General features: G+C 34.7%; 2 protein-coding genes across 14 annotated transcripts in view; one reads left to right on the top strand and one right to left on the bottom strand.

The window, feature by feature from the left end:
• Positions 1-1,924: 1,924 nt before the first annotated feature.
• On the bottom strand, positions 1,925-3,027 carry LOC132193026 (uncharacterized). Its single transcript, XM_059613373.1, has 4 exons — positions 2,855-3,027; positions 2,651-2,734; positions 2,191-2,318; positions 1,925-2,081 (listed from the first exon to the last, which is right to left on the bottom strand). Exons 1-4 carry the CDS (start codon positions 2,933-2,935, stop codon positions 2,036-2,038), a joined length of 339 nt encoding a protein of 112 aa, XP_059469356.1. The 5' UTR covers positions 2,936-3,027; the 3' UTR covers positions 1,925-2,035.
• An 899-nt stretch (positions 3,028-3,926) lies between these two features.
• Positions 3,927-18,995, top strand: part of LOC132192376 (calcium-dependent secretion activator) — a 28,468-nt gene continuing 13,399 nt past the window's right edge. For 5 of the 13 annotated variants that reach the window (XM_059612303.1, XM_059612302.1, XM_059612299.1 and 2 more), the window contains exons 1-9: positions 3,928-4,150; positions 8,982-9,135; positions 13,502-13,848; positions 14,407-14,632; positions 15,003-15,250; positions 16,805-16,849; positions 17,161-17,254; positions 17,995-18,228; positions 18,474-18,789. In XM_059612303.1, coding sequence (XP_059468286.1) covers positions 4,011-4,150; positions 8,982-9,135; positions 13,502-13,848; positions 14,407-14,632; positions 15,003-15,250; positions 16,805-16,849; positions 17,161-17,254; positions 17,995-18,228; positions 18,474-18,789 — 1,804 coding nt within the window. In that variant the 5' untranslated portion in view covers positions 3,928-4,010. Of the gene's footprint in view, positions 4,151-8,981; positions 9,136-13,501; positions 13,849-14,406; positions 14,633-15,002; positions 15,251-16,804; positions 16,850-17,160; positions 17,255-17,994; positions 18,229-18,473; positions 18,790-18,995 lie in introns of all 13 variants that reach the window. The other 8 variants (XM_059612309.1, XM_059612305.1, XM_059612308.1 and 5 more) reach the window with 5 other exon arrangements.

Raw genomic sequence — 18,995 nt, 5'->3', positions numbered from 1 at the left:
TACTAATTTTTATCATGCATCAGTTTGCAACAAAATAACTGGTGTTCATTTCGTTTTTGTTTTAACTGTTTGGCGGTTTTCGTGAGAGAAGAGCGGCAGGTGACATAAAACCGCAGACTGTGGATGCGGTGTGACTCATGATGGTGCTGTGTGTTTAATATAAATTATTCACTCGTGTAGTTATTATTTTTTGCGGTTTCGCGACGACAGGCCGTTTGTGTTGGCGTGTATCTCGTTATTATATATCGTTCGCCAGCATCACTCTTCCTTCACCCTACCCTGAATACGTAATTAGAGAGCCTGCGTAGCAATTAGGCCCAACGTCTCTGTGGGTGCCCCGTAAAAACAAAACGCCGTCCTTTCGTGGAAGGTTCGCAAAGAGAGAGAGAGAGGCACACAAAGGGCCTCGGTTTGCTTTGGAGCTGCTCCAAATTTAACCCACTCTAAATCACCAGGGAACGCAGGGCCGGAATTAAATTGATATGTTAATTTCGAGAAGAGAAAACAAGAAGCCGGCCGGCTTGGCGAGTTTTTGTTAATTTGTTTTCGTGTTCAGACTCGATTGTTTCTCTTGCCGACGAAAAAACAACAACAAAAGACAAGAGCAAGAGGATTCACCGTTGTTGATCAGAAATTTATTTGTCAGAGAAATAACGAGAACTTCTGAAATACACAGAAATATAATTATTTCCAGACATCGATGAAAATTATTTTTTTAATGATTTAATAATCGGGTCTGGCTTAACTCCTGTTCTCATCCAAAGCGATGTAAAAAAGTTGTGAACACCTGACGTAAATACCTATTTGATAAATTTTTATGAAAAATAATTACATCCTATTTAAAAATGAATTATTAGCAGAGATAAAACTCGTTTGGCAACACCTTTCGATTGATGATTTACAGAGTGCTCCATAAAATTTTTATATCCCTTCAGCGGAAGAGAGAAAGTGCACAGCTTTTAGCGGAGAGCAGTTATTTATTACCGTCCGCCGCAAAAGTAAGCCTTGTTTTGCATTTTACATGTCTCGTTTGTTACTCGCACGGTCGTTTAGCAATAAAATTATTGCTCTCGTCCAAGCGAAAAGGCGTGATTTGCGGTGCAATTAGTCTCTCATGGTGCGAATAAAATTATTAACGCTCTTTATTTAACTCTTCATTTAAATTCGGAATGAAATAATTCAAATTTTATTCTTTTGATAGTGCGAATTAAGGACGGAGGGAAATTCTAGCTTCCAGTCATCAAAGGCTGCACGAGAGAGCAATCAAATTTAGACGAACGTCGGTGCGAATGGCCTCTTCAGTTCTGCCTTCTCTCAAGAGTGCTCCTTTCCTCATGCTTCAAGGCGCGAGTCGATGTTGAACGCACTTGAATACACCCACGCACCGAAATTACCAAAGACACAGCTTTCTGTTACATGGTGAATGCGGGAAAATAGTTTCTCAAGCGGAAGATACATTTTGGCCCGAATGATTTCAACTGCCTTCTTTATGCAATAAAATCAAAGAAGTTGAGAATACACTTTACATGTTTTTCACCTAACGATATGCAAATTATTGTTTTCCATAGCTCCAGGTGTTTGGCTTACTTTTTAGAAGTTGGAGCTGGAGTTTCCAACAAATTACAAAAGTTCCGTCCAAAGTTAAAACAAACACGATGGATTATGCAACCTGCTCTACTCCGACGTGTGGCGGTACGCATAAGTAGAAATTTGTAATTTCCATACTTTGATTTGAGAGATTTTTTATTATGAAATTGAAATATATATTGTCTTTCATGAGTTCAATGTGATTTGTACAGGTGAAAATTAAAAAAAAGTTTTCAGCTCTTTTCTAAATTTATGATTTTTTTACTGTTTTAAAATAAAAAAAACTTGGAATGTTTAAATTAACAGGTTATAAGAAAAGGCTAAATCTTAACGGAAACTTTCACAACATTTATATTGACTCTTATACGTCCAATTAAACTTTGAGAGAAGGTGATGCTACTGATATTTAAAAAAAATTATTTTTCAGAGTAAGTTTGTAAATTGGACTTCAGGCCAGCGATAAATGCGCCGAGTTAGGTTTCCACTTGGCACTTCTGAAAATCAAAACAAATTAGTTTCAACAGAGACCAGAGAGTTGGTGGAATCATGAATTTGTTTTCTTTAATATTTTCATACAACTCATTGAAAACCAAAATTTCTTACCTATTTTCGTCTCTGCAGTTAATAGCTGGTCGGCCAAGAATATCGGGAATGGCGGGAAACTGAACTACCATTGGCACAATGGGTTTTATGTCAATTGTTGCACTCTCGTCCAGGAACACGTTCAAACTCTGTGGTAAATAAAAAATGTATTTTGATTTCCAAAATTAATTTAATTTCAAATTTGATAAAATTTAATTTGATCATATTTTGGCCTGATAAAAAATTCAAAATTCATATTGAAATATTTAAAAAAAACTCCTAATTAATTTTGACAAATTCTTGTCTTGGAAAGAAATTAAAGAAAAATCAAATCTTGTGGTAACTCTAGTGTAATAATAAATTTATAGTGGAGAGAGGAGCTTCAAAATGAAATTTTTCCCTGATGTCAATTTTTCAAGTTAAAAAAAAAAAATTCTTAAAACAGGTGTGAAAGTGTGATTCTTTTTAAATTTAATCTTACCTGTTTGTTGTATTTGTCAGCGAGTTCTTCCAAATCAAACTCCTGGTTCGTCTCATAGCCTTGATTTCTCAATTTTATCAGACCCTCGGTCATTTGAAAGAAAAGTTTCATTATTACCAGTGAACAGGACAATAAATTGGTTATTGAGAAATCACCTTTCAATTATTGTTTATGCTAAAATTAGTAAAATTAGTAATTGAATACCTCGGTTGGTTGGTAGATTTGTTGGGGGTCGTTGGCCAGGACGGTCATCAAGATGAAAAAGAGCAATGAAAATCGGAGCATCTTCTTAATTCCTGTCTAATCGCGTGACTCTCAATTTGTGAATGACCAACGTGTTCTAACGACGCGCATTATCAGGAATTGAAGCCCTTAATTCATCCTCCTAAAATAGAAAAAAAAACGATGAGGAAAATCCGGCTGGATATGAAATCAAAAGAGCTATTTATTCGTTGACAGACGTAAGAAATAATATATTTGACGATACAACAGGAAGTGAGATGTTGCAATCAATCATGCCAATTATTTTCTCTGCGGCGTTAGAAGAGCTAAGTTTAAAATTTACGGTCTCAAGTGCTTCTTCTTTTGGCTTGAATATTCAAACAAATTTCTCAGCCAAAATTTTAAATTTTCATAAATAATAAAAATATTTGACCACACTGAGAGAGAAAGGAAGGTGCTTAAAATTTAGAAAGATCAGGAATTTATTGATTGGGCCATGATTATGATCCTAATCAAATAAATAATTGTGCTTTAATGGAAAAAATATTTATGTTTGAACCAGAGTAGCTAATGAATTCTCTCACACAGTGTGATCAATGCAAGAGATAAATATGAAAATATCTTATTATATTATATTTTTTTATTTAATGATTATTTATGTTATTAATTCATTTTTTTTTATTTGATAAAACACTTGCTTTCAAATTAAGCTTATGAGTTTAAGCAAGTTGTTTACTAGGGCTGGCTGCAAATTTTCTCTTCAATGTGATTTTTCCCCCAAAATAATCTTTGACCTTTTGTGAGAGAATAAACGAATTGAAGATTATAAAAGGTGAGAAAAATCAAGAGATAAAATTATATAAACGTCAGTCAAACTCTTAAGGAAATTGATGTTTCCTTTGTCTTCGATGTGGGTATTTTCGTGAGAACGAATTGAATTAGCGCCTGTAAAGAGCGCAACCGGCTGCGCGGCGGCGGGCGCAGGAAACTGGAGGCGGTGGGGCGCCGCCTCCGCCACCTGCAGAGTCGGGCGCGAGTCTGGCGGTGGCGGCGGCGCGTGCGCCCTCGGCGCCGATCAATACGCGAGGCCTTGAGATTTGGGTCACTCGGGAGGCCACTCGGAAAGTCAGGTCCGACCATGATTGACCCCAGCTCGTCCGAGGAGGAAAGCGACGACGAGAAGCACCACCAGGACAAAGAGCCGACGCACCACCGCCAGCACCACCAGGAGTTGCGTCACCAGCCGCAGGTCGAGCGACCCTCCGCCGGACATGTCAGGTGCGCCCCAACCCCCGGGACAATCGCATCCCCTATTCGCTCTCATCTCCCTGCTTAATCTCGTTTGGTTTCGACAAGATTTAATTTTATTTTTGTGTCCCTATATTTTTCTCTCAAACTTAATTTTTTTTTTTAGAATTTTATTTTTTTGGAATTTTTTTGATTTTATTTCAAAGTGGCGCTTTTTGTTTTCAATTATTTGGCGGCTGGGAAATTCGGTTAAGGGCTCTCTTGACGTGCGAAAGGGAGGGGGTGCGAGAAAATGCGGAAAACTGGCCTGTTGTTTTTCCTCACATTTATTTCCACCGGGCTTAATCGATTGTGAGACGAGAGATATTATTTTCGTGCACACACACACTTGGAGAGGAAGCGTTCGCCACACTTTTTATCAAATGAGCTGCAGGGCCGACGAGGAAACTCTTGCGACGGAAACCAAGTTGGTCGCGTAATTAACACAAAGCAGAAGAAAATTACTCTCGGTGCGAACTTTCTAGAGTTGTACAAAAGTTTCAGCAAAATATTGAAAAATGGAAAATTATTGTATAGAGGCAAATTTAAAAAAAGTTTACTTTGAAGCGTAATATATACTTTAAAAATTGTCTCAGTTGTAGCGTAATTTTGTTTGGTAAAAAAAAGTATTTTTTGGCGAGTCAGTTTTATTACAATTTCTGATGAAATAAACCTAATTTATAAATTTTAGTTTTATTCTTGTTTTAATATTCTATGATTGTATTAATTTTTTAAACATGTCAATTCACTTCAATTCTCAAGTACTTTTATTTCTTAAAAAATCACTTTATTGAGGTGTCTTATTAAATTTTTATCCGTATATTGAATCTGAAATTGAAAATAGAAAAAAAAGTTAAAATTTTATGATAAATAAAAATTTCTCATGTTTTGAATGAAAATGTCATGATTCGCAAAGATCCAACATCAGAACAAATTTTGAAGCAACAAATTTGTTTCGACTAAAATATTTTTATTTTTGTCAATTTTTTTTATCACAACCCAAGTAAAAATTGAGTCCAGCAGAAATCACGAGAAATAAATTCAGCAACAAAATCTTTGATTGAGACGTAATAGTGCTGGTGAAGTAAGCAGAGTCACGATTTGTCGAGGCTTCCCTTGCTTAATCTGATACATTTTTACGACTCGTGTACTTCGTATTTCAGGCCGAAATCATAAAAGAAAAAACACATACTAGGTGCGCCTACTCTAGGGACAAATGAAGCGCTGAGATAAAAGCAAAACGACTTTGGAACATGGCGATGCGAAAATAGGCACAAAAAGAAGTCAGCACTTTTTATCGAGATCGAGTTCGCCTCTCTTAAGCGAGATTTGATGTCCCCGCGCGCGTCTTATACTTTGTTAAACACTTCCAGAAGAAAAAAGGACCACAGTTTTGTGCTGAACAAGAACGAGTTCTGCTTTTTTGAACGCAATTAATTGCCCTGTTTCCGAGAAAATTACTGATGAAAATAAAAAAAAATAAAAAATAAAAATAAATTGCAACTCAACAAATTTAAGCTGTGCAATCTGTAAGAATTTTTATATTTTGTCTTCCATTTTAGCCAGGCAGATTTGATAAGAATATTATTTTTAGAATTCCCTTCAGCAATTTTAATTTTCAAATTCCCATGATATTGTTAATAATTAAATAAACAAGCTTCTGAAGATTCAATTATTTAGTTCCAAATAATATTTATTGGCATTTATCAAAGAGGCAATCGCTGTTGATAACAAGATACATCGATCAGAATGTTATCCTCAAAAGTTTTTTAAATTGATTAAATTTGCAGTAAAATAAAATTCAATATAATTTCTCATGTCATATTTCTTTTATCAATTTATGCAGGAAGATTTTTTTATAATTCATTTTTGTGCCCTATTAAAAAATGTTGCAGTCCATGACCAATATTGATAGAGCCATTTTTGTTTTTTAATAAAAAAATTAATTTTTAAATTATTCTTGTTTTCACTTTTGCAGTTTTAAATGATTTAAAAATAGAAACAATCCACAAAAAATCTCTCAAACATGTACACATAAAATCTAAACTCGGTGCGCGTTTTCCACAATCAGCTGCCACTACTCGAATGCGGGTGTCGATAAAAAGCGGCACCACTTCCTCTCTGCCGCTGATTATCCCACTAGCTCGCATTTCCAAACAATAATATTATTGTAAATTTATGTCGTTGTTGCGCAACAAAAGAAGCACCAACTGCTGTCAGATGATAAATTTCCATAACGAAATTCCAACTCGTCGTAATTAACGCGCGCGCACCACATTAATATACATTTGCTGCTTTTCAATATTCAGTCTGGCCGTTTTGTCCTCGGCTGAATTCGTGCGGCCTAACAAGTGGCTTTCAGTCCGTGCACGTTTCTCTCTCGCGCTCTCCGGGCATTATTCAATTGTGTGCTTTCGAGTGGGCCCTCCCTTAATGCACGACGTATTTGCGGTGCCGCGCTCCAACTTTTGTTATTTTGACAACGTGCGCCCGGCTTTGATACGGAATTCGACGCGAGCAAGAATAAAAAGTTGTTCATGTTTAATTCATCCCTTTCTCTCTCGCCGCACCCGAGCGGTTAAAGAGGATTTGAAACATTTTATCGACAAGCGAAAAATCTCAAATTTAATTTAAAAAAGTAAAACTGCCTCCAAGTTATTTTTCACTATATTTATTCTGATAAATTTGTACCATTCGTTAAAATTAAATTAGCATTCAATAATAATAAAAAGTTAGTGTTTTCATTTCATAGCGTTTTAAATTCAATGTTAACTGACGTTTCGGGGTCTGGAATAAAAATAAAAGCCATTCAAATTTTATCGAAGAGCAATTTTTAAAGATTATTATAAGTATATATGAAAGATTGGCTGAAAATTTTACATTTAATTAAATTTTAATGAGAACATCAGATTAAACTTTTCAATGACTGATATTTTAGCTTCTTAATTTTAAAAATTCTAAGCAATGAATTAAAATGTATATATGATTGCGAATTTTTGAATGGATTTTTAATTAAATTTAAAAAGAAAAAATCTGTTAACAAGATTTTTCTAGCAATGCAAAAAAATTATCTTACATTGACCTTTGAAACGACTTCATAAGAGAAAAAACTGTACAATATTTTAACGTTCTGAATAACTTCCTAGAAGCTTCTGTTTATTTTATTGCGCGAGCACGACCATCATGAGGAGGAAAAGAGGCTTATAACTTTTTTATGTTTTCGCTAAGAAAATTAAACCGCGTTGTAATCCTCCTCTCTTCGCATAATGGAGTTATGAAATATAATTTATCATTAGAGCTTGCCGCGTCGTTTCTGGACACTTCCATCTCAAACATTAAACATAAAAAGAACAAAGAAGTGAGAACGGGCTATGTCATTGAAGAGAATTGTTATTTTCTATTTAAAAGAAAAACCTTAATTTTTCAATTTAAAGTGTTTTTTAAATTTTATGATGGTTTGATTTATTTTCAACTAAAATTCATCCTGGAGTTAAGCCGAAAACAAAAACGGCGATGCCATTGGTTTGTCAAATTAAAACATTCAAATTTTCAAGAGTACAAAGCTCTTTGATCACATCATAAACGTCAACTAATGTTTATGAAAAAAAAATTATAAAATAATGTCAAAAATTTAACTATTTCACAATTTATTTCCATTCACTTTTTAATTTTATCATAATTTATCGTGCATTTTTTCTTGCGGAAATATTAAAATAAATAGACATTTCTTCAAAATTTTAACTATGAAAATCTATTAAATTTTTTAGAAATAATTTTCCACGAATCATTCTGATAGAGAAAAAAATATATGTTGAGGTAGGCGGACCGCAAATATAACATTGAGCTTATGTGGGGCAAACGTTTTTCTCTAAAAATATTGCTTGCAAATGATTCGTCTCACTCGTCTCAGTGTCCACATTTTATTCCTAGATTAAATCAGATTAAATCATTTTATTAAATACAATTAATTCAGAATTAACGGTTAATAATAAAATATTCCAATCAAAAGACGGAAAATTAAAACAATATAATGAAAGAAATGTCAAATTGAAATACAGTCAGCGACAACAAGAGAAAATAATTGTCTATTTTTGAAATGAAGATTTGTGTCAAAATTGCAACAAAAATAATGTTTGATACTACATTTAACGCTGTTAAAAAAGTAGTTTTTTTTTATTTGTACAAACGTAAATTTAAAATCTATCTGATTAAACGGATTCTGAAAAAAATACAGAACGTTTTGAAATCCATTTCAAACACGACAAATTTAACTACTTTAACTTAATTCTTATTTTGTTTTCAAAACACTTCAGAGCAATTTTCTCCAACAATTGCGGAGCATAGTTTTATTTTCGGGTCACATAGAGTCGCAGAGCGTCTGTTTTGTATTGATCGCGCGCCGCACATGGAGTTGAGTGAGGTTGGCAGGCCTCGGGAATATCGACCGTCGGAAAACGAGAGTGCCTCCTCAAAATAAAACATAAATGCAATTAGCGCACTTTTCCATTGTTCCACTCGCTTAATATCTGCGCGCCACTCTGCAACATATTTTATCGTCGTCCGCCGATCGGGCTCGACGAATTACACGTGAAAATCGACCTGTCCCCGGCCACCATGCCAAGCATTATTTTTTTCGTTTGTTTGTGTCACTCGAGAGCGATGACGAATGTAAAAAGCGCTAATCTCTCGTGATAGGGATGTATGACCCGCAATAAAAAAATCCCACCAAATAAAAAAAATTTATAGTCAAGCTTTTTATTTTTATGATGAATTTTTAAATAAACGTTTAGAAATTAATACATCATTAAAATTTTTCTTTCAGCCGTATTGCGTCACCGGCAGTTTCGACCTCTCACCACCACCAACAGGACTCCCTCAATGTCAGCGCGGGGAGCTCCAGGGGGTCTTCGTTGCCCCGACCAACAAGTCCTAGCCCATCTATGGCCAGTGAAAAAGCTGAGCAGGATTTATTACAGGTAAGAAATTATTGCAATTTTAAATAATTATTTGCTATTATATAAAAGGAATTTTTAACTACTGTAAATAAAATAAAATAAATTCAGATAATAATTTGTCTTGACATTTAATATTAATATTTTAATGTTTAATAATTATAATAATATTCAATTTTTTATTTTTTATTGGTTTTGACATCTTTTCTTTTTGGGAGATGCAACACTAAAAGAGTAGGAAATGAGTGTAGGAAAAATTACTTAAATATTAATATTAAATATTAATTACAATATAAGATAGAGATAAGAAGAGTCATCATTTGTCCAAAGTGTTGTGGATAATTTAATTTTTATTATTAGAATTACCATGAAATGCGTTTCTTAAAAACAAAATTTTATGCCGTTTTTGATAATACTAATTCAATTCAACTCGTTTTATTTCTCCACAACAAGTCAAAGCATCTGAGTCAAAAATTTACATTACGGAGAAATAGGCTTACAGTACTAGTGAACAACTCACTGAAACTCATGGCGTGGCCATGGCGTGGCCATGTCGTGGCCATGGCATGGCCGTGTCGTGGCCATGGCATGGCTATGTCGTGGCCATGGCATGGCTATGGCATGGCTATGTCGTGGACATGGCATGGCTATGGCGTGGCCATGGCATCCGGTACCACTCCAAAGTACTCGGTAGTACCGAGTAAAAGTACCGGTACTTTGGGTACTCGTAAAAGTACCGGTACTTTTTGCCCATCACTATGATATTGCAAAGCTTAATTAAATAATGTGCAAAATATATAAGCAAAAAATTACTGATTTCAATTTTCTGATTCATAAATAAAATTTTGTACCAAAATAAATTCAATTTAGAAGACATGTAACTAGATTGGGTTTGAAAATTCTTTACTAAATAAATTGCTAAAAAATATTAATTATCCGCTGATTTGTTTTGAATTTTTTTATTTTTTGTAATGTATTTTTTTTACGAGAATTCAAAACGTAATTTTTATATACTTTGATGTCCTGAAAAAACAAATAATAAATTGTCAAGTGATGAAGATAATGATAGATATTATGATATTAGCATAAGATTCTTTGGGGAAAATAATTTCCATTTTCAATCAATGTTATCATCAATTTAGAAATTTCCTAGAGATTTCAACCTCTTTTAAAGATGTACGTTTTTTGTAACGTGTTGTTTCAATTATGATTGTGAGTGATGCGAGTAAAATAATGTTTAATATAATTATATAACTTTTTATTTGAATAAGACAAAATCGTAAAATCGATCCTTTTTATTTCCGAACGAAAATAAATTGTATGTATTGCATAACGTCTTACTCAACGTGCGGCACTTTTTCACGTAACGCGACCGTGTTCAATTCGGTTGCTTGCATGTCGATGCACGTAAGAGACTAAGTAAGTAAATTGTAATCTTCCTTGGCACACGTAAGAAGCGATAAGTTTATTCCTGGCAAGTAACTTTTTTCATTTTCTGTCCGATGATTTATCAGAGGTCGAGCTATTCTCAGGAGAAACTTGGTCGATTCGTTTAAATTTTCCACGAGATCGAGCCGTCGTTTTTTGGTATAAAAAAAATAACAAAATTTTTTATCGACTCTTGGCATGCTTGTGCATATTTATTTCTCTCCGAGGGAGAAAAAAACACATACATCAAGTGCTGCACTCGACACACGTGAATGAATTATTGCCGTACTAAAAAGAAGCCAGACGTGCTGCAAAGAGAATTTGTAACAGCGCCTGTCTCTCTCCCGTCTTCATTAGATGAAAATAAATTCGCCAAATCGAAAGTCTTTCTTTTTTTTTTTTTAATTATGAGCCGTTGCATTCACGAGTCCCATTCATCTCTCGCGTTTCGACGCCAACTTTCCCCGAAGCGCCTAATGCGGCAAGAAAGCTCATTAATTATATTCTGCACCCTCTGCGCTCTCCCGGCACAAATATATATATATATTTTTTTTTTATTCCTGTTTTTAACGATCCAAGCCGATGTGTGCCTTTCCAAATGGAATTATTCACTCAAATGATCTGTTCTTGGAGTGTTTTCTATTTCCCCAGTCTTTCTGGAAAAAATTTATGCAAGTTAATATACATTTTATCAAAAGAAATGGCGCAATTAGTTTTCTTGAGAAATACTGACAAAACTGATAAATCCAGATGATTTGAAAAATTTGGTGTAATCTTTATTATTATATAAATTTTTTAAGATAAAGAAATAAATATAATTTTAAATTCGGGTATATTGATGAATCCTTCCTGAGAAAAAAGCAGTAGATTCTCTTTGATTGACATGAACGTCAAGAAGAAGCACGAAAGAATGCGATTTAAGGCAACAAATTGACGTGCATGTCGTGCAGGTTGCATATTGCCTAAACTTCGACGTAGAAATTGAAATGGGTGAGATTTGTAAAAAAACCTTCAGCTTTTCTGATTGCGTAGTGGAGAGCCAAAAATTGATTTCTGTTTTTAGATTGAACCGTAAAAAGCGTTAAAAGCTTCTTCAAAGCCCTGGTTAATTTTTTTTTTTAATTTTTTATTTAATACATTTTTTTTTTTGAAAACATAGTTGAGCTCTGGTTGAGCTAAACTGTTTAATTGTATATATAAATATTTTTTTTTTATACTTTTCTTGGAAAAAATATTTAAAAATCTATAATATATAAACCTGACAATTTTTTTTTGCACAGAAAAATATTGCCCGTTTCCTCCATATGTGCATTTCTCGCTTTATCTCCTTGGAATTGAATCAAAATATTATGGTGGCCATATTTGCTTGCCTACTCGCATGGGAAGCTGCGACCCCGTTAGTGTAGTTGCCTGAGGAGCGACCACACTTTTCCATTACGAGCATGTGTGTTGTCGCAACGACGTCGTTTCGTATTTATCGCCACACATAAAGTGCAATTTCGCCGATGTTCACTATTACGCAACCTTTCGCCATTATTGTGTTGGAGATGCATTTTGAAAAGAGCGTGTATTTCACAGTTAGTGCGGTTTAATTAAAAGTTGGCAAACACAACAAATAAGCCTCTCGTTTTGCAGTCGAGCTTAGCCGGGTTGTTTTTCGCTGACCAGGCGCATTCGCCCTCGATTTTCGGTTTTGCTCTCTCTCTCTCTGTTTACCTTAAAAGGATTCGTGTATAAGTGCGAGTGACAGAATTAATCTCTCTCCAGTGGTGCCGGAATTAGCTCGTATTTATCCCCGTCGCGAGTCAGAGAGAAGTTGCCTTTGTCATTTAACGCACTCGACGGGTTTAGGCGCGGCACAACTTTAATAATTCGAGAAATTGTGTAATCTCCGGTGCTGCTGCATTAATTCTGCTCGCTCCCTCCGGCTTAATTTCACGTTTGGCAATGAAATTTCACTCACGAAAGGCAAAGTGCAAACAAAAGGCTCAAGATTTAAGTTTATTTTGGTTATAATTGCTCTGATTTATTTGTTTAACAAGGAGTAAAAATTCTGTTTATTACAAATATTAAACTTTAATTTCTTATTAGCCGAGTGAAATAAACAAACACCAAATTAAAAATAAGTCAATCATTAAAAGAGGCTATAATATAATCAACTTTGCAAATTTTATAATAGTCGTTTAAAACTAATTTTTTGTTACTACTGCTATGGTAGACGCTCAAAATCATTTCAAAGGTATTACGAATTATGCAATTTTAAGTTGAAAAACCAATGTTTCAATTGAATAAAACAAAATAAATAGACCTAAAATGTCACTAATTTTATTGAAAAAAATTGAATTATAAAAATATTGAATTTGACAAAATTTGTGATGTTATAAATTTTTTTTAATTCATATAATAAGTTAATTAAAAAAACCCACATAAAATAGACAATTCAATTGTGTCAATTTAATTGCAAATTTGCAATGCATTTCAAAATTTCCCATATCAATCTAAAACTAATATATTCGAATATTTTAGGTAGTTCAATATTAGAAGGGATGACAGCTGATAAACTTTTCATAATTGTGACTTCAGCCTTTTGCCATCAAACAATTTGTGTAAAATTTGATTATTTAGGCATACAATTTTATTAAAACTAACAAATTTTAGGTTCAAAATTGACTGTTGTGTCCATATGTAAATATAATCTTTTTTCTTAATTTTTTATTATCATTCATTGCAGGCATTTGCCTGTTAAACTATTTCTGAAAAATGATTGCATAAAATATATTAAAAATTAGATCAAATTTAAGAAAAAGGGCGGAGTTTCATTGACAATAACTAATTGTAATACTGTATAAGGAAGGCCTGAATATAAAAATGGCTCTTTTAAATTTTATGGTTGCAAAAAAGTTTGCCCGTCAATTTTAAGAACCTTTTCTGATCCTTTGCGTATTTGAATTTATTTTTGCAGCAAATAACTCCGGAGCAGGCTGAGGAGGAGCGGAAGCGGCGCATCCAGTTGTACGTGTTTGTGTGCCGATGCGTCGCGTACCAGTTCAACGCGAAGCAGCCGACGGACATGACGCGTCGGCAGGTGAAAATCACCAAGCAGCAGCTCGAGACCATCCAGGGCCGCTTCCAGGCGTTCATCAAGGGCGATACGCAGATCATGGCCGACGAGGCGTTCCAGAACGCCATAGCCAACTATTACGACATCTTCCTCAAGTCGGAGCGCGTGCTCAAGATGGTCCAGGCCGGCGCCTTCTCCCAACACGACTTCCGTGAGGTCTTCAAGAACAACATCGAGAAGAGGGTCAGGTGGGTCATTTGGTCAATGCCAATTTATATAATAATTTAACAACCTCAAACGATTCAATTCCAGGAAAAATTAAATCTTTAACCAAAATATTATCAAAGAAAATTTTATAAAAAAAATTAGAAAATTAAATGATCAAAGAAATTTGGCTCTCTTTAATTATTATTATTATTTTTTTTTTTTATAAATATTTTGTTTTATACATCTTTCAAAGGGCCAATCATATTGGTAATGATCCCGAAATTATTTAAAATTTTTCATAAATCACAAAAATTTAAATAAATTAGTTACTTTTACCACGTTTTTTGAATCCATGGCCAAGTTTATTTTTCAACTCTGATTAAATTAGATTTTTCTTACTAAGAAATACTCAGTTTTCTAGTTATTACAAAATACTTAGTTTCTAATTTGAACAGGAAGGCAAATATTTTCGAGAAATTTTTTTTTTTTTTTATATAAAATTATCAAAAACGCAAATTTTATATAAATAGTTTAAAATATTTCCTTAAAACTTTTTTTAATAAAATATTCTATTTTTCCTTGTTTCTCCTTGTTTCAAGATCACTTCCTGAGATTGACGGGCTGAGCAAGGAGACTGTGTTGACCTCATGGATGGCCAAATTCGACTGCATCTTCAAAGGGGACGACGACGCAAAGCGTCCAGGTCGAATGCAGCAACAGCTGAACAGCGAAATGATCCTCTCCAAGGAGCAACTTTACGACATGTTCCAGCAGATTTTAGGTGTCAAAAAATTCGAGCACCAGCTTCTCTTCAATGCTCTGCAGGTAAATTATTTTTTTTATATTTAAAAGGGCTAAAAAAATTAAAGTTAAAAAATTTAGCATTTAAATCCTGATTTTGCATAGCAGACGTTTTTTTCTTGGAAAAATTTTACTTTGGTCAAAAAATTTTGGGAGTTATTTAGTTCCTTAAGCGGAAGCCACCTTTGCGTTGCTCTGCCTTCAATATTCATCTAAACATTTTCTAAAAATCTTTTGATTTGTTCAGCAACAATTTAAAAAGATTTACAGCTCTACAAATTTTGATTTTCTTTCCTTCAAAATAATTTCTTCATGGCACGTGATGTAAATTGAGATAACTGAAAAAAATTAAAATAATATCTGAATTAAATCCAATTTTTTTTAAACTTTTTAGTTGGACTCGTCCGACGAGCAGGCGGCCGCGATTCGACGAGAGTTGGACGGGCGCATGCAAAAAGTGTCCGAGATGGAGAGGAACCGGAAACTGATGCCAAAATTTGTGCTCAAGGAGATGGAGTCGTTGTACATTGAGGAGCTCAAGGGTTCCATCAACACCCTGATGGCTAACCTGGAGAACGTGCCCGTCTCCAAAGGAACCGCCGACTCTAAATATGGCCTCAAACTCAAGCGATACAACCACAGGTGCCCACCCTTGGCATGGCATTGCCCCTCGTCACCTCATAACGCCTCTCATCAGTGGCGGATCTTGCCCCTTTTAACTCTAACTCACTTTCAAATTCAATTTTTAATAATATTAATATTAAGAAAAGAAAAACTGCTGGCGTTTGAAAAGTTCATTGTGCTGTTACAAATAATACAAGCATGATTGGCGTGGAACTTTCAATTTTTGTGGCTTTTCCCGGGAAGTTATTTTTTTTTTCTTTTATTAAGATTTTTAATTTTGTCTGGAAGAAAATATGATGAAATAACTATTATAAATTTTGAACATTTAATTACTAACTGGTGAAATCTGTTTTTTTTTGTGGTGTTGATAGTGCGCCTCAAATATTATACAGGTAATTGATCTTTGCAAATTATATCAATCTGAATTAAAACATTATGCGAGATTTTTAGGAATTAAAAAAAAATCCAAACTTTTTTGAGGCTTTTTTAAATTTTTGGAAATAATACTTTCTTGGTCAGCTTATTTGTGACGAATAAAGTTTTTTAATTATTTTTAGAGTTTGTATAATACACTGTAAATAAGTAATTTTTGAGTATTTTGAGGTAAATTTGAATCCTTATTGTAGACCCGATTGAACCTGTAGAGATTTCTCTGTAAAATGAACCTCAACATTTTTACTTAAATTCAATATTCTATTAACATGGATGGGTTGCATAATATATAAATCGAATTATTCTTCTTCTAGAATCTTTAACGAAATTGCATGTCAAAAGCAATTTATTTATTTCATATATTATTTCATCGAGATGCAAACTATGTGTTTTGACTGCATGTTGTTTGCCTGCGACGAATAATCGTTGTCGCGTGCTGTCGAAATCCGACAAAGTTATTTGTCAGTTGTTTTTTTGAACCCACAAGATCCGCCACTGGCCTTTCTCATAATTAACAAACTGATTGTTGTTGATGAGTTATGGTTAATTTTTTTCATTGCCAAAATGATAAATTGCCTTGGACACACCTTAAATATATATTTTTTTTATCACAAACTCTCACACATAGAAATTAAATAAAAACAAACAGTTTTTTTTGAAGTTGTGCTGCTGCACTATATGCTAGTGTTTTTTGCTTTGAAGGAGATCTATTAATTAGTTGCCTCTGACACACAAACACACCTACTCTCTCACAGTGACACTCACACGTACTGCGCTTTGCTTGCATCGCATCCGAGTTAATTATTATCTTATGAAATATCAGAGTTGATTTTGCTGCTAGAAAATTAAGAAGTGCCGGAGACGCGCGCCAACGCATGCCGACGCACGCTCCTGACGCCACCTTCAGTTCAGTCAGGGTTCAAGAAAGTTACCAGTTTTAGCAAGAAAAAAAGTACCTAAAATTATATAGATTTCATATATATTTTTCATTCATCCAATTTGATTGGTTCTGTCATTTAAAATAATTGGTATCTTTTGGAGCCCTGGCCAACTTCTTCGACTGTGATCTTTGATCCTCGGACTAATAATAAATCTCATCTCTTTTCTCCTTTATTTTATATGTTCCCCTCTGACGCGCAGTCGGCGGAGAAGCTCAATTTTAAGGCAGGTAGCGCTGAACCTTCGGTGAGAAGACCGAGACTTCGGATGTTATGTCTCGAAAAAGCCTAATCGATTGGTTATTCTTTAGAGCAATTTTTTTGCATTTTTATTTTTCATCATTATATTATCCATATACCTTAGTTCAAACTACTTATTACAGAAGTAATTTATACTAGCAAAATTTGATTGGCGTTTGAACGATTATTTTCTTATTTGCGCAAATATCAATTTACACAATTTCACGCTCATAACTCTTTCTATCGCTCATTAATACGCCCCCATAAATCGAACTTTTGGACGCTGAACGTAGAAGGACTGAATTTCTTTTCCTGCAGGTCTCAAGGCTCCCTGGCCAAGTTGGAGGGCGACTCGGCCGACAGCGACACTCAGCTCACAAAGATGGACGTCGTTCTCACGTTCCAACTTGAGGTCAGTCCAAAATCATTTTTATTCATTTTACTCTGACTTCCTTTTTGTTCTCGTCGATTGAATATGAATCTTTTAAGCTTGGTCTCAACTCTCACGCACCAAATCTGAATTTGTATATTACAGGGCCCAGCTAAAAGCGTCGGTGCATATCGAGCGTTAAATTCGCCCCCATAAAACGAAAGTAACCGCGTTGCCAGCCTTTGTTAAGTCAATTTTCGAGACGAGGGTCACGCGAGTCGCCAACCCTCCCTCACTTGTAAAACGTATAATGTGTTTACGAAATGAGTCGGACTGGTCTTTCCCAGCCACTCTGATAAGGAAGGGGTTAACTTTGTTTTAAATGGCCGTGCAACTCGAAAGTCTTGTTTCCATGCCGACTTGTTTGACGGCTTTACAACTGTTGATCGCCAGATTTATCCATTATTTTGAAATTTATTGTTTGAAAAGGTCACGATAAATATTTTTTCTTGCAACGCTTTTCCGTTTAAAATATTGTCCATAGAAATTAGCCAAACTATAAATTTAAAGCAAATATTGCTTTTCGTTTGTATATCAAAGGAAAATTTCGCTTTTTTTAACAACATTTCTTGAATTTCATTAACTAAAATTTTATAAAAAAAATGCTTGTAAAGTTTATTAATTTTTAAATTTCAGAACATCAAATTCAATTTTACTCTCATCGTCCTTTAGTTGCGAATAAGATATTTTAATCCAACAACTGACAACTATTTTAAATTCAGGTTGTGGTGCAAGAAGTGAAGGGACTGAAGAGTCTGGCGCCCAACCGCATCGTCTACTGCACCATGGAGGTGGAGGGAGGCGAAAAGTACCAGACCGACCAGGCCGAGGCGTCCAAGCCCATGTGGGACACGCAGGGCGACTTCACCACCACGCACCCGCTGCCCTCGGTCAAGGTCAAATTGTACACCGAGAACCCCGGCATGCTAGCCCTGGAAGACAAAGAGCTCGGCAAAGTAAGTTAGGCAACCTGCTCGGCAGCGACGCAGTGCGGCTTGCGTCAATCTCGATGCTGCAGGCGTCCTCTAATATTCAATAATCACGATCAAACTTTTCAATGGATGATAAGGAATCGTATTTCACTTTTCACTTATTTTTTAATTTATTATTTGAATTTAGAAAAATAAATTTTTAATGAAAATATCTAATTTAATGCAAAAAAAAATGTTCAGTTCAATGAAACTTTTATCCCAAATTGAAGGTGCTTTTGAAGCCGACGCCCGTGGCTTCGAGGGCGCCCGAGTGGCACAAAATGAACGTGCCGAAAAACGCCGCCGACCAAGACCTGAGAATCAAAATCATTTGCCGCATGGACAAGCCGCTGAACATGAAGCACTGCGGGATGCTGTACGCCGTAGGAAAAACGGTGTGGAAGAAGTGGAAGCGGCGCTACTTTGTGTTGGTCCAGGTGTCACAGTACACTTTTGCCATGTGCAGCTACAAGGAAAAAAAGACAGAGCCGTCAGAGATGCAGCAGCTCGATGGATACACCGTCGACTATATCGAGCCAGCCAGTGGTGAGTAAAAAAAAAGCTCATTATGCGCAGAATAAAAATTTGGCTAGACTATAAATATTTTTACATGTGACAGATCAATTAAATATAGAATAAAATAAAATGGAAGAAAAAAATTAATCAGACAAAACATATAGACCTTGATTATTAATTTTGGATTAAATTTAAAGAGAAACAAATAAAAGAATTGCTATAAAATGTAATATTTT

The sequence above is a fragment of the Neocloeon triangulifer genome, unplaced genomic scaffold (genome assembly GCF_031216515.1).
Source record: "Neocloeon triangulifer isolate White Clay Creek 2 clone unplaced genomic scaffold, ASM3121651v1 ptg000003l, whole genome shotgun sequence".
Classification (NCBI taxonomy): Eukaryota; Metazoa; Arthropoda; class Insecta; order Ephemeroptera; family Baetidae; genus Neocloeon; species Neocloeon triangulifer.
The sequence above is the reverse complement of the archived record's forward strand: the minus strand, read 5'-3'. Positions and strand labels throughout refer to the sequence as shown.